This window comes from Cervus elaphus, chromosome 6 (genome assembly GCF_910594005.1).
Source record: "Cervus elaphus chromosome 6, mCerEla1.1, whole genome shotgun sequence".
NCBI lineage: Eukaryota > Metazoa > Chordata > Mammalia > Artiodactyla > Cervidae > Cervus > Cervus elaphus.
This window is the reverse complement of record NC_057820.1, coordinates 31927388-31951256: the sequence shown is the minus strand read 5'-3', so window position 1 is coordinate 31951256 and position 23869 is coordinate 31927388. Positions and strand designations below refer to the sequence as shown.

The 23869-nt window shown below is 35.8% G+C and overlaps 1 protein-coding gene across 2 annotated transcripts; it reads right to left on the bottom strand.

The window, feature by feature from the left end:
• Positions 1-363: 363 nt before the first annotated feature.
• LOC122696526 (UDP-glucuronosyltransferase 2B4-like) lies at positions 364-21998 on the bottom strand. Of its 2 annotated transcripts, XM_043906614.1 has the most exons (7): positions 21878-21987; positions 21232-21277; positions 20225-20373; positions 6094-6225; positions 5524-5611; positions 4236-4455; positions 364-1287 (listed from the first exon to the last, which is right to left on the bottom strand). In XM_043906614.1, exons 1-7 carry the CDS (start codon positions 21959-21961, stop codon positions 1011-1013), a joined length of 996 nt encoding a protein of 331 aa, XP_043762549.1. In that variant the 5' UTR covers positions 21962-21987; the 3' UTR covers positions 364-1010. The 2 variants fall into 2 exon arrangements, with proteins under 2 accessions (XP_043762549.1, XP_043762548.1); XM_043906613.1 differs by having other exon boundaries at positions 21232-21998.
• Positions 21999-23869: the final 1871 nt, after the last annotated feature.

Genomic DNA, 23869 nt, shown 5'->3' with positions numbered 1-23869 from the left:
CCAATAAGACAAGTATGCTTTCCTCAGCTGGACCACTTTGATTGTACACTGCTTTCCTGATGTTCAATTTTCAGGAGTGTCTTAAGATTGCTTTCATTTGATTTATCAATTTCCATGAAATTTACATAATTTTTGTATTCTGTTCATTGTTATTATGTCAGTCATAATGTGCCTAGGTTTATATACATATATATTCATGTGCATTTGGAGAAAATGACAATTCAGTAAGACCATTTATTATATTATCTTAATATACAGTTGAGACTTACATCCATTATTGAAGGCTGAATATGGAAGCTAAAGAGATAAGGTGATTATTTTTAAAGGTGATGAGGAAAAATAATTAGGTCACAATATCAAAGATTTTCCATATCTCAGTTTTTATTTTATTAAAAGGAAGCAGGTAGCAGAGGCTATATTTCTAATTCCACAAGCATTCCACTGGGAAATGAGTTAAACTGTATGAAGGCAAATGTTACGTCATGGCTTTAGGTATGAAATAATGGTGAGGCTGGATACACAGTGTAAAGCAAGAAGTGTTACTGGTCTCATAAATGAAACAAAAAGGTGAATCAACACAGTTCTGATTATTGTACAGTTTCTGTAGCAAGATAAAACTATAAAATTCTGCATCGAAATGAAATTAAAATAATCTGAATATCTACAAAATAACATGGATACTATGAATAAACTTGTTTCTGTGCACAATCTGTGAAATGTTATATTCAATACTTTTTTGTATAACTTTTGAATTAAAATCAAAATGAATAAAATAAATATATGAATTTCAATATATACTCATATAGTATTATTTTTATTTAACTTTCTCTGGCATGACATATTTCTACTCATAAGCATAGAAAATCCCTTAAAAACTAATTCTGATCTGAGGTGCTAAACTGTGACTAGCCATTTTGTCACAGGAGGATGGGAGCCTTAACTCCTTCCTGTTGGAATTAGCTAGAAGAGTTCCAGCTATGGGGCATATCTGCCTCAGGCCTCACACACAGCTACTCCCTCTTCTTCTTTCCTGTTTTAAGAAACTTTCGGTAACAAAACAGAAAACATTTTGTGATGACAAATGCTGCAGTTGCCACACATGCCAGCAGGAACCCAATCACGTCCAGAGAATGGTACTGGTACCAGGTGAGGTCGTGGGAGGCTGGCCGCAGGTGCTGGGCTCCTTTGTGGCGCATGACGAACTCGATCCAGAAGACTGCTCGGTCCAGGGGCTTCATAGGCTGATCACGTTGAATGGTTGATAACCACATCACATTCTGTTTATATCTGAAGAAAAATCAGATAGACATCAGTTTATAGAATGAACTAGAAAAGAGAAGTATGTAACATTTCATACAGATGGTAAAATTGAGTGTTTCATAGAGTGGAAGAAATACAGATTATTTCCCTCAGAGTTGATTAGAGGCCTTAGCTTATGTAATACAATTTATTAAATGTATAGGATTTCAAGCCATGAAAAAAGAGAAAGTTGGAAAAAGAAGCATTTGCAATTTAAAGAATGAATGAATGAAGTCCCAAAGGCCAGAAAAGAGAAAGGAAATACATATTTTGAGTGTTCGAAGTTTGACCTATGCAGTAAGGAGTTGGTAATAGATTTTAAAATACTATCATAATCCAGAAATAGGAGACATATCCATGATGAGATTCAGGGGCATGTCCAGGAAGTGCTGGTCAGGAGTTGATGTTGACATCATATTAGTGAGTGAAGTAATGTTTAGAAGTGTGGAATGAAGTGCCTTGGTTTGAATCTTAACTCTGATTGCTTGCTTTTTTTTCATTGTTAAATGGAATGTTAGGAATAGTATCTTTTCTGATTATCTGGAGGAAAAATACATTGATTCTTAGGGATATTCTTGGGCTTCCCTCATAGCTCAGTTGGTAAAGAGTCTGCCTACAATGCAGGAGGCCCTGGTTCGATTCCTGGGTTGGGAAGATCCTCTGGAGAATGGATAGGTTACCCACTCCAGTATTCTTGAGCTTCCCATGTGGTTCAGCTGGTAAAGAATCTCCCTGCAAAGTGGGAGACCTGGGTTTGATCCCTGGGTTGGGAAGATCCCCTGGAGAAGGGAAAGACTACAGGGAGCCTGGAGTGTGAAATCAAGTGGGCCTTAGGAAGCATTATTATGAACAAAACTAGTGGAGGTAATAGAATTCCAGCTGAACTATTTCAAATCCTAAAAGATGATGCTGTTAAAGTGCTGCACTCAATATGTCAACAGATTTGGAAAACTCAGCAGTGGCCACAGAACAGAAAAAGTTCAGTTTTCATTCCAATTCCAAAGAAGGGCAATGCCAAAGAATGTTCAAGCTACCATACAGCTGTGCTTATTTCATATATTAGCAAGGTTATAACCAAAATCCTTCAAGCTGGACTTCAGCAATGTGAACCAAGAACTTCCAGATGTACAATCTGGGTTTAGAAAAGGCAGAGGAACCAAAGATCAAATTGCCAACATTTGCTTGATCATGGAGAAAGCAAGTGAATTCCAGAAAAACATCTAGTTCTACTTAATTGACTATGCTAAAGGCTTTGACTGTGTGGATCACAACAAAATATGCAAAATTCTTAAAGAGATGGGAATACCAGACTACCTTACCGATCTCCTAAGAAACCTGTATGGAGGTCAAGAAGCAGTAGTTAGAACCAGACATGGAAAAACGAACTACTTCAAAATTGGGAAAGGAGTATCTCAAAGCTTTATATTGTCACCCTGCTTTTTTAACTTCTATTCAGAGAACATCATGTGAATTGACAGACTAGATGAATCACAAGCTGGAATCAAGATTGTCAGGAGAAACATCAAAAATCTCATATATGCAGGCAAGGTTACCACTCTAAGGGCAGAAAGAGAAGAGGAACTAAAGAGCCTCTTCAAGAGGGTAAGAGAGGAGAGTGAAAAAGCTGATTTAAAACTCAACATTCAAGAAACTAAGATCATGGCATCAGGTCCCATCACTTCAAGGCAAATAGAAGGGGAGAAAGTGAAAGCAGTGCCTTTAAAAAAGCAGATTTTATTTTCTTGGGCTCCAAATTCACTGCAGATGGTGACTGCAACCACAAAATTAAAAGATGTTTGCTCCTTGGAAGAAAACCTATGACAAACCTAGATAGCATTTTAAAAAGCAGAGGCATCACTTTGCCAACAAAGGTCTGTGTAGTCAAAGCTATAGCTTTTCAAGTAGCCATGTACAAATGTGAGAATTAGACCATAAAGAAGACTGAAGGCCAAAAAATATGTTTTTGAATTATGGTGCTGGAGGAGACTGTTGAGAGTCCCTTGGACTGCAAGGAGATCAAGCCAGCCAATCTTAAAGGACATCAACCCTGAATATTCACTGGAAGGACTGATGCTGAAACTGAAGCTTCAATACTTTTGCCACCTGATGCGAAGGGCAGACTCATTAGAAAAGACCTTGATGCTGGGAAAGATTGAAGACCTGTTTTATAAAAAACACAGTGGAAGCACTGCGTTTTTGAGAAGAGGGCAGGGATTCAGAAATATTTTTGTAATACAATAGGGAAAGACTATAAAGAAGTAAAAAGTGAAAGTGTTAGTTGTTTAGTCATGTCTGACTCTTTACAACCCCACCAACTGTAGCCCACCAGGCTCCTCTGTCCATGGAATTCTCCAGGCAAGAATACTGGAGTGGGTTGCTATTCACTTCTTCCAGGGATCTTTCTGATCCAGGGATTGAACCCAGGTCTCCTGCATTGCAAGCAGATTCTTTACTTTCTGAGCTACCTGAAAAGTCCTAATGTAATGGGAATTTGAGATGAATTATGTCACGGTGATTTACTAAAATTAAACCATCTTAGAAGAATTTAAAACATTTGTGGATTTTACATGCTGAAAGAAAGTATGCAGATGAGTACTCATAGCATTCATGGTTCCCTACTTTAGCTTTGTTCTCAGTTCTTCCTGTTAATCCTTGTTACCTTTGAGGGATTCTTCTCAATCTAATAAGTTCTTTAAAAATTTATCCACCATCCTTGAGCCTTTGACAAACCTTTTCCCTACAACCATGGAAAAAACTTAAGGTGACACAGTAGGCTATTGTTGACTGTTTTCAAAGCATTGAGCAAAATCTTACTCCTCTGTTTTTATGTGACAACCCCTTGCTGCCTCCAATGTCTTCCCAAGAGAACGTCTCTAGAAATAATTTATAGTAATATATATGTATACGTGTACATAAACATATATACATATACTCACAAGGGATTATTAATGACTTCGTTCAATGCATTAAACAAATCTCTTGTTGACATTGTTTCCAAGTCCAATCTGACAGCTGCTCCCTTGGCCTTCATATTAGCGATGTTATCAGGTTGATCAGCAAACAAAGGTATGCCCACCATAGGGATCCCATGGTAGATGGCCTCGTAAATGCCATTGGTTCCACCATGAGTTACAAAGGCTTTGGTTTTTGGATGACCTAGGATTGAATGGATTTCAGTAAAATTATTAACTGAGTCTTACAAATAAAATGAGTACTAGAAGGCACTGAAAGAAGCAGTGTATTTTAGATAACAGATGACTATACACAGGAAACTTCATTTAAATTGCTATCAGAACCCTGAGCAAGAATCCGCTAATTCTCCTGGAGAGGTTAAGTGAAGGTTTCCTAAAAGAAGAGCTTTGTCACTTGAACTTCATAAATTCAAGATTGGCAGGTAAACAAATTGAAAGAACATTCTGGGTAAAAGAAACCACATGAACAACAATCACATCAAAACAGACAAACAGGGACGGGATGTCAGAAATATAGTCTATTAAAGAAATCCTGAAGACATTTAGTTTGATAGGAAGGGTTTCAAGTCCAAAGGAAGGGTAATACTAGTGGTAATGGAACCCAAGGATGGAAAAATCTGTATTTTATCATAAAATGTGTAATTTTTCAAGAAAAATATTGTGATACTAATGAAGTTATATATTTAACAGGAACAGACTCACAGATTTAGAGAATGAATTAATTCTTATCAGGGGGGAAGTGTGGGGTGGGGAGGGACAGAGGGGGTTTTGGATTGACAGGTACACATGGCTATATTTAAAATAGGTAACCAACAAGATTTTACTATAAAATGAGATTGTATATATTTTTTATTATATAAAATAGAGAACTACTGGTAATAAAAGATGAGCTGTTATGTTTTATTAGCATTTAAAATATCCCTATAGAGTGGATAAGTGTAAAGAGAGATTTCAGAGACAGAACAACAACCCACAAAGTTATTTACAATTTCACTGTGAGAAGTAATTACAGTTAAAATAAAGATTTTTGATTTGGGCCATAAGAAATGTATTCTGTATAATGACATGAGAATTTTTATAGTTTCTTTTTTTTTTTTTTTTTTGCCTAAGGCTGGAAATAACAAGGAGGAAGTAACTTTTTCTTTTTTAGTTTTTCAATAATAAATACTCAATAAGTTTGTTTCGTGTTGAAGTACTATCAATCTGCTCAGCTGTTATTCTTGTTTTCAATGTTTGTTCTACCAAGTCTCACCAAGCAGGTCGTTCTGAGGGATCCAGTCATACAGCCGAGTATTGGGTCCTAAGGTGTCTGGTTTTTTGCCACTGTATCTCCATAGCACCTGTTAGAGTAGAGGAAATACCTTATTTCATAAGTTGAACTTCACAGTTCTAGCATTAGAATTTTGTACAGGTTTAAAGACATCTAGATAAATGTCTTGTGTATGACAGATAAGGAAATAAGGATCAGAGATTTTAAGTAAAAACTACTAATGCATTGGCCTGAACAGGAACACACACATTTTACATAGTTAATTGTCATGTTAAATCAGGTATGGCATGCAGTCAGATTTCACACATGATGCCATAGACAAATGAGATTTTCCTTGACAAATTTAACTATTTAAGAAATTGTTAGGTGGTCTTGATTCTATTGCCAAAATATTAGTGGCAAATTACTAATAATCTACATGTTTATTTTGAGATAAGTTAGAGCTATCATAATAGTTTTCTTTTTTTTTTGCAGGACATATTTGTAATCAGATCTTTTACATTATTTAAGAGACTCATTAAATAGTTGACACTTTTAAATTACTATACGTACCTTTTGTGGAATCTGGGCAAGGGCTGATGCAATTGTATTAGCTCTTTCTTCTGTAATGTTAGTGATCATTGACCCCAAAGTAAACACCACAATACCATTTTCTCCAGAGCTCTGGACAAACTCTTCAATTTCCTATAAATAAGAGTTTGGAAAAAAAAAAAAAAAAAGAATTTGCTCCATCACAAAAGAGCAACAACATAGCAAACATTACTTAAAGGATGCCTACAAACAGCTAAGGAGAGAAAATCTAATCTTTTTTTTTTTTTTTTCCATTTATTTTTATTAGTTGGAGGCTAATTAGTTTACAATATTGTAGTGGTTTTTGCCATACATTGACATGAATCAGCCATGGATTTACAAAATTATTAGAGTAGTGGCTTTTAAAATAGTATAGTAAAATACACATAAGATAAATTTGCCATCTTAATCACTCCTAAATGATTCAGTCAAGTCAAGTGTTAGTCAAGTCAAGTGTTAGTCACTCAGTCATGTCTGACTGTGACCCCATGGGCTGTATCCTACCAGGTTCCTCTGTCCATGGAATTCTCCAGGCAAGAATACTGAAGTGGGTTGCCATTGCATTCTCCAGGGGGATCTTCCTGACCCAGGGATTGAACCCAGGTCTCCTGCAATGCAGGCAGATTCTTTATCAGATGAGCTACCAGCGAATCCATTATGGTTCAGTAGTGTTAAGTATATTCATGTTGCGCAACCAGTCTCCAGAAGTCTTCATCTTGAAAGACTGGAAGTCTGATCCCACTAAGAAACTTCCTTTTCTTCTTTCTCCAGCCTCTGGCAAACTTCAGTCCTCTCCATGTTTCTACAAATTTGATTAGTCTCTATACCTTGTATAAGTTGAATTATTTAGTATTTGACTTTTTGGACTGTCTTATTTAAAGTTCACCCATGGTGTTCCATGTGTCATATTTCCTTTCAATGGCTGAATAATATTTTATTGTTTGTAGATACCACATTTTGTTTATGGATTTATCTATTGATGGACACTTGAGTTGCTTCACTCCTTTGGCCCTAGTGGATAGTGCTTTCATGAGTATGGTGTGCAAATATCTCATTGGGATCCTCATTTCAATTCTTTTTGGATATGCCCAGAAGAGGAATTGCTGGATCATATGGTCATTTATTTTTGGAGGAAACTCCGTAATGTTTTAAGTAATGGGTGTTTTTTTATTTTTTCCACCAGAGCTAATTTTTGAGGTCCTTTGAAAGAAGATGTGTCATATGAGGTCAATTTTTTCTATTGTGTGTGTTTGTGCACTTGTGTGTATGTACAAGTAAGAAATAAGATAGAGCCAGTACACAGTAGTGATGAGGTGTTTTGTCTGACTCTTTACAATCCTATGGACTGCGGCCCACCAGGCTCCTCTGTCCATGGGGATTCTCCAGGCCAGAATACTGGAATGGTTTGCCATGTCCTCATTCAAGGGATCTTCCCAACCCAGGAATTGAACCCAGGTCTCCAGCATTGCAGGTGGATTCTTTACCATCTGAGCCACCAGTGATGAGGAGATACTGTTAAACAATTACTGTTTAGACTGAGACTACTGTTAGATTCAGACTCTTCATCTATAATGTTATTAATTATTAACATAGATTCTTGGAAGAAAGCTACACTCCAGGATTTATCTCACCCTTATTTTTTTTTTTTATTATAGTTCTACTAAATTGTTTTTTTTTTCCAGGCAGAATTATTTTAGCATAGTCATTCGTATTTCATTTCCATGGCTATTAGCACTGAAAAAAATTATGATTAGAATCACTTTATGTCTGTCATTCTATAGCTCTATAATCCTTGTTCCTTATCTTAAATTTTGTCACAATTTTCCTAACTCTCTCTATATATTACTTATCAGTGACAGTGAGGAGTCTGGTATTGTAGTTTGAAGTTTCTGTGAAACAGTCTGATAGGGACTATTTATAATCCAACAGTCTCATACTATGAGATCTTTATAACCCAGATGTGTACTTGTGTACTCACATATTTGAATAATCTTATCACTGGTTTTGTTTACATATGACACCCTTTGCCATGAACTCATTTTGTGTAATTGATGTCACAGTAGGATGTGCTATGTGCAACGGCTTTGAGGGACCATCATCATCATTACCTCACTGAGTTTCCCAGGGAGCACCTTTCCCACAGTGCGAGAAGTGCCTCAGGGCTTTCTGCAGCAGAGATCTGGTCACGTTCTGAGTAGTTGACATCAAACTAAACAGCTCCTGGAGAAGCTGTATTCACTTGGCATTGTTTCATAATTATTTTGTCACTTTGTCCTTCATACTTTTCCAAGTAAAAAAGCATTACTCTCCACACTAAAATAATTCCACATCATTCGGTGCACTTCATTACAAAAAAAAAAAAGTAGATGCAAAAATTTTCCTGGATATTTGGTCAAAATCATATATTCATCTTTTAAATTTCTCTTTTCTGTTTCAAACTCATTATTCTTTTCTTTCTGGAAAACAATGACCCAACTCTTTCACCATAAAGTATTTATTTTCTGATCGTAACCATTGTCATTAAACTTCTTTTAAAAAGCATTTTTTACAGAAAGAATAAGACTTTTTTCAAACTTTAACCTTGCTGACTATATTATGCAGTACATTGTTTGAAAGTATAATGTCACCCTGATATCAGTTTCAATATTAAATTCACTGAATTTTCCTATGATTTAACGTGGTCCATCCAGGTATTGTATTTCCAGGGACCTGTAGCAGCTTTTAAATTTACCTGTCTTCTTTGTTTTGTCTCATTCTCTTACTACCTAAAGCTGCTTGTCTTTTCCGTGGAAAATGGATTCCTATCATATTATTGGAGAAGTTCCTTTATTTAATAATTAATCACTGATATGGACTGTTTATTCTCACTTTTAGACATCGTTATGAAAATAATATGAGCCCATGGTGAAAAAGTATGCAAAATACAAAAAAATTATAAAAATAAAGTAAAATGTACTCATTTTCACTGTCAAGAAATAGTTTAAAATTCGTATGCTCATTTTAAAGGTGAAAAAGATTTTTTACATTTCACATAAAACATATTATTTAATGTGTATAATATATTGATTTGATGCATTTATATATTGTAATAGAATTGTCATTTTCATGATATTTCATGCCTCTATCATGCTGCATAATTATCATTTCTTTTTTGTGATTGGAATAATTAATTAAGATGTAGTCTCTTAGCAAATTTGATGATTATAATAATATTGTTGTCTATATTCACTGTTCTCTCTCTTAGAGCTCCAGGATTTATTTTTCTATGAGAGGCAAGTTTGCACTCTTGAAAGACATCTCTTCTATTCTCCTACCCCACAGATCCTGGTAACCATCATATTAATATTACTGTCTGCTTTTAAAAGTTTGGTTTTTTAAGATTCCACATTTAAGGGATATCATATAGTATTTGGCTCTCTCTGTCTTTTCAAAAAATAAACAAAAATACCAAATTTTAGCTAGACTAACAAAAGAAAGAAAAAGACTCATATAAATAAAATTAGAAATGAAAGTGGAGACATTATAGCTGTTACTACAACTGCATAGGCTCTTAAGAAATTATTGTGTAGAATTATATACCAACAAATTACATTACCAAGAAGAATGAATAAATTTCTAGAAACACATAGTCTATCAAGACTGAATCAGGAAGAGCTGGAAAATCTTGACAAGTCATAATAGCTAAAGGTATTCACTTAGTTTCAAAAACCTCCCAATGAAGAAAACCCCAGGACCTCAATGGCTTCACTGACAAAATAGATGAAATATTTAAAAAATAATTAATGTCAGTTCTTCAAAAACTCTTCCAAAAAATTAAAAAGAAAGAACGCTTCTGAAACTCATTCTACAAGACCAGTATTACCTTTATACCAAATCAATAAGGATATGAATATAGTTGCAAAAATTCTTATCCAAATATCTGCAAGTCAAATTCAAGAACACATTGAAAGGATTACATACTGTGACCAGATGAGATTTATTCCTTGGATGTAAAGGATGGCTCAATGTACCTAAATCAATTAAAGTAATATATTCCATTAATAAAATGAAATTTAAAAAACTTGTTCATGCTGATAGATGTGGAATAACATTTGACAAGAATCAACATTCTTTCCTGATAAAAACCCTCAATGCTGTGACTGTAGAAGGAAGATATTTCAACATAAGTCATATATAACAAACCCAAAGTTAGCAGCATGTTCAACAGTGAAAATTTGAAAGCTTTTTCTCTAATATCAGGAACAAGACAAGGATGCCCACTCTCACACTCTCGTTACATATATTATAGTATTAGAAGTCCTAGCTAGAGTAACTAGGCAAGACAAAGAAATAAGACATTCAAGTCAGGAAGGAAGAGGTTAAATCATTTCTTTTGCAAATGATATATATATATATTTTAATACAGAAAATCCCAGAGATTCAGCCAAAAACCTGAATTAATTGGCAACTTCAGTAAAGTTTTGTAAAATTAGTTCAGTAAATTAAAGTTCAGTAAAATTAGCATAAGGAAATTAGTTGTATTAAAGTTCACATTATAAGGACTTTCCTGGTGGTCCAGTGATTAAGAATCCATCTGCCATTGCAGTGTACATGGATTCGATCCTTCATCTGGGAACTAAGGCCCCACATGCCACAAGCATCTAAGTCCATGCACGAAAATGACCGAGCCTTCAAGCACAATGTACTTAAATCACACTGAATGTTATATGCTTTTAACAATTTTGTTAAATCTGATGCTTGAAACATATTTTAATTTGCATTTCCATGATTAACAGTGAGTTTGAAAAAATGTTAGATGGATTTCTAAATAATAATAATGAAACATCTGAAAAAAAACTATCCCATTCACAGTTGGATCAAAAATTAGAAAATAACTAGAAATAAGTTTAACCAATGAGATGAAAGATCTGTATAGTGATAACTACAAGACTTTGTAGAAAGAAATAGAATAAAGCACAAATAAATGTCAAGTCATCTTGTGTTCATGATCTCAAGAGGTAATATTTTTAAAATATTGACATGACCCAAAGCCAAAGGCATCATATCTCACAATTTCAAATAGTACAAAACTATGATGTTTAAAACAATATGGCACAGGCCTAAAAAAGACAACTAGATCAGTGGAACAGAATACAGGATCCAGAATTGAAACCCTGCATTGACAGGGAAAGTCTTTGACAAAATTCAACATCCATTTATGATAAAGACACTCCAAAAAGCAGGCATAGACATAAATCACAGCAAGATCCTCTATGACCCACCTCCCAGAATATTGGAAATAAAAGCAAAACTAAACAAATGGGATCTAATGAAACTTAAAAGCTTTTACACTACAAAAGAAACTATAAGTAAGGTGAAAAGACAGCCGTCAGATTGGGAGAAAATAATAGCAAATGAAGAAACAGACAAAGGATTAATCTCAAAAATATACAAGCAACTCCTGCAGCTCAATTCCAGAAAAATAAATGACCCAATCAAAAAGTGGGCCAAAGAACTAAACAGACATTTCTCCAAAGAAGACATACAGATGGCCAACAAACACATGAAAAGATGCTCAACATCACTCATTATTAGAGAAATGCAAATCAAAACCACAATGAGGTACCATTACACACCAGTCAGGATGGCTGCTATCCAAAAGTCTACAAGCAATAAATGCTGGAGAGGGTGTGGAGAAAAGGGAACCCTCTTACACTGTTGGTGGGAATGCAAACTAGTACAGCCACTATGGAAAACAGTGTGGAGATTCCTTAAAAAACTGGAAATAGAACTGCCATATGACCCAGCAATACCACTTCTGGGCATACACACTGAGGAAACCAGATCTGAAAGAGACACATGCACCCCAATGTTCATCGCAGCACTGTTTATAATAGCCAGGACATGGAAGCAACCTAGATGCCCATCAGCAGATGAATGGATAAGGAAGCTGTGGTACATATACACCATGGAATTTTACTCAGCCGTCAAAAAGAATTCATTTGAACCAGTCCTAATGAGATGGATGAAACTGGAGCCCCTTATACAGAGTGAAGTAAGCCAGAAAGATAAAGAACATTACAGCATACTAACACATATATATGGAATTTAGAAAGATGGTAACGATAACCCTATATGCAAAACAGAAAAAGAGACACAGAAATATAGAACAGACTTTTGAACTCTGTGGGAGAAGGTGAGGGTGGGATGTTTCGAAAAAACAGCATGTATACTATCTATGGTGAAACAGATCACCAGCCCAGGTGGGATGCATGAGACAAGTGCTCCGGCCTGGTGCACTGGGAAGACCCAGAGGAATCGGGTGGAGAGGGAGATGGGAGGGGGGATCGGGATGGGGAATAAGTGTAAATCTATGGCTGATTCATATCAATGTATGACAAAACCCACTGAAATGTTGTGAAGTAATTAGCCTCCAACTAATAAAAAAATTAAAAAAAAAAAAAAAAGCAGGCATAGAAGGAACATACCTCAACATAATGAAAACCATATATGATAAACCCACAGCAAACATTATCCTCAATGGTGAAAAATTGAAAGCATTTCCCCTAAAGTCAGGAACAAGACAAGGGTGCCCACTTTCACCACTACTATTCAATATAGTTTTGGAAGTCCTAGCCATAGCAATCAGAGAAGAAAAAGAAATAAAAGGAATCCAGATTGAAAAAGAAGTAAAACTCTCACTGTTTGCAGATGACATCATGATCCTCTACATAGAAAACCCTAAAGACTCCACCAGAAAATTACTAGAGCTAATCAATGAATATAGTAGAGTTGCAGGATATAAAATTAGCATGCAGAAATCCTTTGCATTCCATACATTAACAATGAGAGAACAGAAAGAGAAATTAAGGAAACAATTCCATTCACCATTGCAATGAAAAGAATAAAATACTCAGGAATAAATCTATCTAAAGAAACAAAAGACCTATATATAGAAGACTAAAAAACACTGATGAAAGAAATCAAAGATGACACAAATAGATGGAGAAATATACTGTGTTCATGGATCAGAAGAATCAATATAGTGAAAATGAGTATACTACCCTAAAGGAATCTATAGATTTGATGCAGTCCCTTTCAAGCTACCAACAGTATTTTTCACAGAACTATAACAAATAATTTCACAATTTGTATGCCTCGAATAGCCAAAGCAATCTTGAGAAGGAAGATGGAACTGGAGGAATCAACCTGCATGATTTCAGACTATACTACAAAGTTACAGTCATCAAGACAGTATGATACTGGCACAAAGACGGAAATATAGATCAATGGAACAAAATAGAAAGCCCAGAGATAAATCCACACACCTATGGACACCTTATCTTTGATAAAGGAGGCAAGAATATACAACGGAGAAAAGACAATCTCTTTAGCAAGTGGTGCTGGGAAAGCTGGTCAATCACATGTAAAAGAATGAAACTAGAACACTTTCTAAGACCATACACAAAAATAAACTAAAAATGGATTAAATATCTAAATGTAAGACCAGAAACTATAAAACTCCTAGAGGAAAAACGTAGGCAAAACACTCTCTGACATAAATCACAGCAAGATCCTCTATGACCCACCTCCCAGAGTAATAGAAATAAAAGCAAAAATAAACAAATGGGACCTAATTAAGCTCAAAAACTTTTGAACAGCGATGGAAACTATAAGCAAGGTGAGAAGACAGCCTTCAGAATGGGAGAAAATAATAGCAAATGAAACAACTGACAAAGAATTAATCTCAAAAATATACAAGCTTCTCCTGCAGCTCAATTACAGAAAAATAAACAACCCAATCAAGAAATAGGCCAAAGAACTAAACAGACATTTCTCCAAAGAAGACATACATATGCTAACAAACTCATGAAAAGATGCTCAACATCAGTCATTATCAGAGAAATGCAAATCAAAACCACAGTGAGGTACCATCTCATGCCGGTCAGAATAGCTGCTATCCAAAAATCTACAAACATTAAATGCTGGAGAGGGTGTGGGGAAAAGGGAACCCTCTTACACTGTTGGTGGGAATACAGCCACTATGGAGAACAGTGTGGAGATTCTTTAAAAAACTGGAAATAGAACTGCCATATGACCCAGCAATCCCACTGCTGGGCATACACACTGAAGAAACCAGAACTGAAAGAGACACCTATACCCCAGTGTTCATCACAGCACTGTTTACAATAGCCAGGACATGGAAGCAACCTATATATCCATCAGCAGACAAGTGGATAAGAAAGCTGTTGTACATATACACAATGTAATATTACTCAGCTATTGAAAAGAACACATTTGAATCAGTTCTAATGAGGTGGATGAAACTGGAGCCTTTTATACAGAGTGAAGTAAGTCAGAAAAACACCAGTAACAGTATATTATCATATGTACATGGAATCTAGAAAGATGGTAACTATATGTGAGACAGCAAAAGAAACACAGATGTAAAGAGCAGATTTTTAGACTCTGGGAGAAGGCAAGGGTGGGATGTTCTGAGAGAATAGCATTAAAACATGTATATTACCATATATGAAATATATCACTAGTCCAAGTTCAATGCATGAAACAGGGCACTCAAAGCTGGTGCACTGGGACAACTCTGAGGGATGGGATGGGGAGGGAGGTCGGAGGGGGATTCAGAATGGGGGACACATGTACACCCATGGCTGATTCATGTCAATGTATGGCAAAACCCACTACAATATTGTAAAGTAATTAGCCTCCAATTACAATAAATAAATAAATAAAACACTGCATTTATAGTCAACTAATATTCAACAAAGGAGACAAGAACATTCAATGAGGAAACTGGATAAACACACGTGAAAAAGTGAAATGAGACCCCTTTGTTACACCTGTCACAAAAATCAACTCAAAAGGAATCAGAGACTTAAAATAAGGCCAAACACTATAACTCTCCTAAAAGAGAACATAGGGAGAAAGCTCCTTGACATTGGTTTTGGAAATATTTTCTTTGGAAATGACACCAAAACCATGACAAAAGAAAAAATCAACAAGTAGAACTACATGAAACTTATAAGCTTTTCCACCGTAAAATAATCAACCAGGTAAAAATATGCATAAAGAATGGAAGAAAAATTTTGCAAACCACATATTGAAGGGCTAATGTCATACATATATACATATTTATACATAATATGTATAAACATAGATTATATACATGTGCTGTGCTTAGTCGCTTAGTTGTGTTTGATTCTTTGTGACCCCATGGACTATAACTGGCCATGCCCCTCTGTCCATGGAGATTCTCCAGGCAGTAATACTGGAGTGGGTTGCCATGTCCTTCTCCATGGGATCTTACCCACCCAGGGATTGAACCCGGGTCTCCCACATTATAGGTGGATTCCTTACCATCTGAGCCACCAGGGAAGCTCATTTTATATAAACTTCTAACAGGTGTGAGGTGATAGCTGTAATTTTGATTTGAATTTCCTTGATAATTAGTGATGTTGAGCATCTTTTCACATACTTAATGGTCATTTAGATGTCTTCTTTGGCAAACTATTTTCTTTTTTCTCCATTCTTTAAATTTTTCTTTTATGTTGTATGATTTATATATATATATGTATGTATACTTATACACACACACACACACACACACATATATATATATAGATCTTCCTCACCCAGGGATCAAACCAGGGTCTCCTGCATTGCAGGTGAATTCTTTACCATCTGAGCCACCAGGAAAACCATATATATATACATATGAATTACATTTATATGTAACTCATACAACACAGCAATAAAAATTTAGTTAAGGAATGGGGAAACAAATAAAATAGACAATTTTCCAAAGAAGACGTCTAAACGGCCATTAGGTATATGAAAAGATGCTCAACATCACTAATTATCAAGGAAATTCAAATCAAAACTACAGTGAACTATCACCTCACACCTGTTAGAAGTTTACCACCAGGAGGAGAAAACTGTTGGTGAGAACGTGGAGAAAAGTGAACGCTTGTACATTGTCAGTGGGAATGTAAATTTATTAAGACACCATGGAAAACAAAACGAAGGTTTGTTTAAAAATAATTAAACATAGGTCTACTATATGATCTGGTAATTCCAATTTTTGGTGCATATTCTGAAGAGATAAAAACAGGATAGCAAAGAGATATATATGCTCCCATGTTTGTGAGAGTCCACTCAGTCATGTCTGATTCTTTGCGACCCCCTGGACTATACAGTTCATGGAATTCTCCAGGTCAGAATACTAGAATGGGTAGCAGTTCCCTTCTCCCGGAGATCTTCCCAACCCAGGAATTCAACCGGGGTCTCCTGTATTGCAGGCGGATTCTTTAACAGCTGAGCTACCAGGGAAGCCCAAGTTTATTGTACCATTATTCACAGGAGCCAAGGGAAACAATCAAGTAGCCATTAACGAATGAATACATAAAAGATGTGTATTCTAAATACACATACACACACAGAGAATGAGATATTATTCATCCATGAGAAAGAAGGAAATCCTGCCATTTTTGACAACATGGATGGGCTTTTAGGGCTTTATGCTAAAACTTGTGTTTTCATTTTAATTTTATTCCACTCTTATAATGAAATACACATGTGACATATATTTTGAAAGTTGCATTTTAGCTTATATTTTTATCCTACAAGAAAACTGTAATCTTATTATATCTATATTTTCCAACTAAACCTCATACTATAGCTGATTGAGTGTAATTAAGTATTGTTTGATAAAATGATTGGCACGGTATGATATGTATACTATAATTTATTTAATAATTGCTTAATTTTGGATATTTAAATTACTTCTAGTGTTGTATTTTATGAATTACTGCCAAAAATATTGTTCTGTACATCTTTATTTTTCTCTGTATAGTCTCATGGGTGTAAACTATGAAATCAAAAGCTGTAAGCATTTTTAAGATTCTTGATGCATTTTTCCAAATGTCTTAATTCTTTAAACAAGAGAGAAGGGACGTATGTATAACCTATGGTTGATTCATGTTGATGTTTGGCAGAAACCAACACAATTCTGTAAAGCAATTATCCTGCAATTAAAAATTAAATATATTTAAAATAAAAAAGATCATACATCATGGTCAAGTGGGCTTTATAAAAAAAATTACAGAAATTTTCTGAGAATCTAATAATGAATGGAAAAGTTAGGAGTTTGATGGAATAGTTTCTTTATATAATGAAATCTTCACAATCATTGACTTGGATTTAAATCTTGTTTTCAACTTAATAACAACAGCTACTAGTTACCGTTATCCTACTATTCATCTTTTCTTTTTTCTTATTCCTCTCCAGATTCTTGCTTACCTTCATAAGGAATTCTTTGTAATTTTAAAGTATGGGAAGTTTTCAGATTCAAGAGATGCAAATCATTTGCTCTTTAGTGTCTGTGCAGAATTTATGGTTCTTCTACATGCAGTTTATATTTTTCCTGTGGGCATTCTCTTAGACAGCTATGATGTTGAAATGCACATTCCTAAAGGGAGCTTTACTGAGCTTTTCTTTAGTGTAAGTGTAGACACAAAACAGTTGTCCTAATAAACTTAGTGATCTTTTTTAATCTGTAAATTGTAAAACCCTGGGACTGCAAATGAAGACTGGTTTAAATGTTGATATGAAAGCTAGGAAGTGCTGAATTTGACTGTAAAAACTGTTAAGTCATACATTTATATTGTTGAAGAATGGTCTATTTTAGCTAGAGCACTGGTGAAGAGCTGCAATCCTTTGTAAAGAATTTTAGCATTTCATCTTGGTTATCTGATAGCCAAACCTTAAAAAAAAATCTTAACATTAAAAACTTTTAAATTGAATGTCTTAAATTATATTTTACCTTAAATTTTATTAAATGTATTATTATTTAATTACTTTTATTTTTTAATTAAAAAACTTTACTTTTAACAACTCCTTGGGATATATACTTTCTAGGACTTTGCTAGATTATATTGATATAATCTTGATGTATTGGAAAACCAGTTTCCACTAGCTTAGAAATTAGATCCAAGTGGCTGGTACACATTGGGTTATTGATAATATGGAATAGCAATAAAGTGAAAATGATTACAATAGTTAATATTTCTTTTGACTCACTGAATAAGTGCCAGACGCATTTGTTTCATACTAACAAATATTTTTCCCCATGATAATATGAAGTTGATTCTATTATTATAAGAGTTAGTGTGGTCATATCTCTATGAATATCATAGTCAAGTTTTGCATCATTGTTGCCTGTAATTCACAGCAAACTGCTCAATGGTGTCCCTTTCCACTCTTGCCCCTTTACAAGGCAACCCAGTGACTAAATCCTGTGTGTGATTTTTTTGGTAAGGTGATCATCTCTCTCCCTCTCTTTACCGTTTTAGTTTTCTCCCTAATGCTCCTACTAGATGCTTCAGTTCAGTTCAGTTCAGTTCCTCAGTCATGTCTGACTCTTTGTGACCCCCACAGACTGCAGCACGCCAGGCCTCCCTGTCCATCACCAACTCCTGGAGTTTACTCAAACTCATGTCAATTGAGTTGGTGATGCCCTCCAACCACCTCATCCTCTGTCGTTCCCTTCTTTTCCCACTTTCAGTCTTTCCCAGCATCAGTGTTTTCCATATCAGGTGGAAAGTATTGGAGTTCTTCACATCAGGTGGCCAAAGTATTGGCGTTTCAGCTTCAATATCAGTCCTTCCAATTAATATTCAGGACTGATTTCTTTTAGGATGGACTGGTTGGATCTCCTTGCAGTCCAAGGGACTCTCAAGAGTCTTCTCCAACACCACAGTTCAAAAGAATCAATTCTTTGGCACTCAGCTTTCTTTATAGTCCAACTCTCACATCCATACATGACTACTGGAAAAATCATAGCCTTGACTAGACGGACCTTTGTTGGCAAAGTAATGTCTTTGCTTTTTAATATGCTATCTAGGCAGGTCATAACTTTCCTGCCAAGGAATAAGCATCTTTTAATTTCATGGCTGCAGTCACCATCTGCAGTGATTTTGGAGCACCCAAAAATAAAGTCTGTCAATGTGTGGCAAAAACTGCTACAATATTGTAAAGTAATTAGCCTCCAACTAATAAAAATAAATGGAAAAAAAAAAAATAAAGTCTGCCACTGTTTCCCCATCTATATGCCATGAAGTGATGGGACCAGATGATGATCTTAATTTCCTGAATGTTGAGCTTTAAGCCAACTTTTTACTCTCCTCTTTCACTTTCACCAAGAGGCTCTTTAGTTCTTTTTCACTTTCTGCCATAAGGGTGGTGTCATCTGCATATCTGAGGTTATTGATATTTCTCCCAGCAACCTTGATTCCAGCTTGTGCTTCATCCAGCCCAGCGTTTCTCATGATGTACTCTGCATATACGTTATATAAGCAGGGTGACAATATACAGCCTTGACGTACTCCCTTGCCTATTTGCAACCAGTCTGTTCCATGATTACTTGTCTCTTAACTCACCTCTCTGGCATTATCAACTGTCTCTTTACTCAGTCTCTTCACATTGAAACTAAACTTGGACTTCTTTGGTACTGTCATTACTATACTACCAGCTTTCCTTTTGAGTCTTCCTCCACACCTTCCCTATCCCTTATACTTATTCCTGAACATCCTTCAGATCTCAGTCTTAATATCAGTGCTTCAGAGACACTTTCTGTAATTCATGCTGGATGTTTCCTTATTACTGTGGTCTTCCCTTATTATAACAATTTTCACACAATTTTTATTACTCATTGGTATTCTATGTTTCCAGTAGAGTGGCTGGTGGCAGAAACTGTATCTACACCATTTCTCTGCATATTAGCACTTGCTTCTAGAATATGCTAGTCATTTTAAAAATTATTCTTTTTATTTTATAATTCTCCTAAATATCATTCTTTACTCTGTGCTGAATAATGAAGATCATATTTTTACTGTCATAGTCTCAAATTCTCCCACTGATCCCACTTTATTCTGTATTGATACTGAAATTTAGATACTTGTGTTGCTATAGAAATAAATATATGAGTTTCTAATTGGCAGGTCATTATCTAGCATTCCATATCTCTCTCATTATAACTGAGCATTCTAAATAAAGAATGTAGGATTACTCTTTTCAAAAATGCAATGTAAACAAAACACAATAAACAGGAATAGGTAACCTTAGGCAGGGGGTTGGCAGGTTTGCAGTGAAGGCCTCCAACAAATTCAAAATTTGGTAGTAGTGGGTGAGGAAATTGAAAATCCCAGTAGGTTCGAATGAGCCACATTTCAGCTTTTCCCATTGTCTCTGATAATGTAGTCTGTCTTCCTACAATGAAAAGCAAAAACAACAAGAATTAGATGAAATGATAAAATTGTCATGTGAGTATATTTGCTAATTTTTTGAAAGGAGCTTGGAATGATATAGTCAAGATATTTGAAAGTGTATATATTCTGGTAAAGCAAATAAACATGTATGTGTATAGTACATGTCTTCCCTGGTGGCTCATTGGAAAAGAATCCACCTGTCAATGCAGGAGACATGGGTTCAACCTCTGGGTTGGGAAGATCCCCTGGAGAATGAAATGGCAACCCACTCAAGTATTCTTGCCTGGGGAATCGCATGGATGGAGGAGCCTGACATGCTGCAGTCCATGGGGTTGCAAAGAGTTGGACCCAACTTAATGACTAAGCAACAACAGTGGCGTATAATATATTATATCATATCATGTCCTGTCACATTATATAATAGAACATAACATAATACAGAAGCCGAGGTACACAAACAGAAAAAAAAAATTCTAAATGCTACCTAGATACTTGTGCTACAGATATTTGTATATTTCAATCTATATGTCTTCTTTTATTGAGACATTTTATGAGGTTTTTAGTGACTTTTTTTACATTAAAAAAGGAAGTTCAGTCATATGGATATATAACTGCTCGGAAAATTCCTAAGTGCTTCAAATTTGTGGTTTATGACTTCCTGAAGTGTCTGGACAAGTAATGGGCAACAGGGTTATACCTTATTCTATAATTTAATATTTTTATATACTTATTAGATAATTTTATATTTTAATTTTGTTGTTTCACTTATGAGACAAAATTTTGTAACTTTATACAAATTCATTTTCCAAGGTACTAGGAAAGTTAGGACTTCATGCTACCAATTAAAAACATGACTTACCTAGTACTTCACTGTAAAATTGATTCCATTTCTTCTCATTAAATGTCTGGAACCAAAAGTCAAAATAAAGTACATATATCATATTTTTTACCCTCTCCATGAATGTCATTTGATCACTTAATTCTGACATAACAACAGGTACATAGGATGGTGGAAATGAAAGCCCCCCACTATACTTTTCAATTGAAAAACCAGGAGAGAAGCGGAGACTGTACACTAAAGGTACTTTAAGTATCTCAGCTAGCAGTTCACCACAGGGTCCAATGGCATCTGCAAGAATGACATCAAAACTTGATTCCTGTAGTTTTGTTATAAGTTTCTTGTTTGAAACAAGGTCTTTACATATCTTCATAGTAACATCAGAATATTCCCAAAATAAACTTTGCACTGCTGAAAAATATGACAAAAATGAATCTTTTTCCATATATGTCCATTTCTCAAGCAAACACTGGAAAATATACTGAAAATCATCTTTAGTTAAAGATACAGGGAAATTCTCAAATTTAATACCAAATTCTTTTTTGGTATTAATGAAAATGGAAGCTGAAGATGTCATAACAGTCACCTCATGACCCCTTGAGACCAGTTCTTCCAGAATTGTCTTTATATTTATCCAATGACTATATTCCACTGGCCACACAAGCACCTTTCCACAATTTCCAGAGTTGAAGTAGCAAGTCAGCTGTAGCAGCAGCAGAAATGAGAGCCATTTCATAGACATCATATTCATATGCAGAACTTTTCAAAACTTGCTGTATCCTTTTGCCATCATTCATGTTTATATCCAAGGAGAAATTGATCATGATGTTAAATTATAACTCCTATGCCTCTAGTAGTGACTTTATATGAGCAGTCAGCAGTTGTGGAAAGCAAGTGAAATGGTAAAGTGTAGAATAGTTCATGTTTATACAATGTGTTTAATTTTGTTTTCTCAATGCTGTCACCCATCCAAAAAGCAAAGACCTTGCACATGCAGATCAATTATATTGTGTAAGAGAGAAGACTAGTGTAAAAGCAAAAACAAGTAAGAGTTTCTCCTATCTGCAGTCTCCTTGACATGGAATTAAAGATAAGGAGACAGCAACAAGATGGAAACTTAGGAATTTCTGACATATGTATCCCTTACAAAAACAACAAAAGCAATAAATGAACAACTACAAACTAATATAAATTACTTTGGGAAAGTTCTGGACTACAATGAAGATGTTTCAGAAGCTCTGCAGATTGCAAAACCTGAGGATGACTGTGCAGAAAAGCTTGGAAAGATTTTACCTACATTACCCCATCCTCTAGTTCAAAGGAACTTGGCACCAGCAGAGATTCCTTCAAAGGGACTTCACCCTGTAGGGAAAAGGACAGCAAGGGAATTCCAGTGAGTCTCACCATCATAGACGTGTGCAGATTTTAGACACTGAGGACCTACAGTCTTCACCAGCACTGATTCCATTTGACAGAGCTGCCCAGAGTCCTTGCTTTTACATCTTTCTTGAGGCTGGAAATGTCACTGTGGTGAGACCTGACCTTGGGGCCCCACCACTCCTGTACCCTGCTTGCCATGGATGAGATGTCATAGTGCTTTGACTTCTATGAGATTGGAACTGTTGCTCTGTGCCCTGCCCCCTGGCACTAAGTTAGTGCTTTGTCTGGCCCTAACTAGGGCAATGCTGCTATTTATTTGGACCTAACTCTGTATTCCTAGTTGTGGCTTTGAGTGGCTATTACGTAGGTTGAGCTGCTGCTATTTTATACACCATTTCTGGGTTCTAAGTCAGAATGGTTTTAGCCTATCATTGCTGGGGTAAAGTGCCACTTAAAACTCAACATTAGAAAAACTAAGATCATGGCATCTGGTCCCATCACTTCATGGCAAATGGGGAAAAATAGAAACAGGGGCAGATATTTAATTTCTTGAGCTCAAAAATCACTGTGGATGGTGACTGCAGCCATGAAATTAAAAGACACTTGCTCCTTGGAAGAAAAGTTATGACAGACCTAGACAGCATATTCCAAAACAAAGATATCACTTTGCTGACAAAGGTCCATATAGTCAAAGCTATGGTTTTTCCAGTCGTCGTGTGCAGATGTGAGAGTTGGACCATAAAGAAGGCTGAGTGCCTTCAAACTGATGCTTTCAAATGATGGTGCTGGAGAAGACTCTTGAGATCCCTTGAATAGCAAGGAGATCAAACCAGTCAATCCTAAAGGCAATCGACCCTGAATATTTATTGGAAGGACTGATGCTGAAGTTGAAGCTCCAATATTTTGGCCACATGAGATGAGGAGCTGACTCATTAGAAAAGACCCTGATGCTGGGAAAGATTGAGGGCAGGATGAGAAGAGGGTGACAGAGAATGAGATGGTTGGATGGCATCCTCAATTCAATAGACATGAGTTTGACCAAACTCTGGGAAATGGTGAAGGATAGAGAAGCCTGGCATGTTGCTTGTTGTTCACTGGATTGCATAGTTGATTGGACATGACTGAGTGAGTGAACAGCAAAATCAAAGTGCTGCTACTCTGCTCCTCACCCTGGGTCCTAGTCAGGGTTCTGATCCACCATTACTATGGCCACACTGCTGGGGCTCTGCACCCCACACCGTGGATTTGGCCTGTGGCTTTAACAGGCCATCACCGGGAA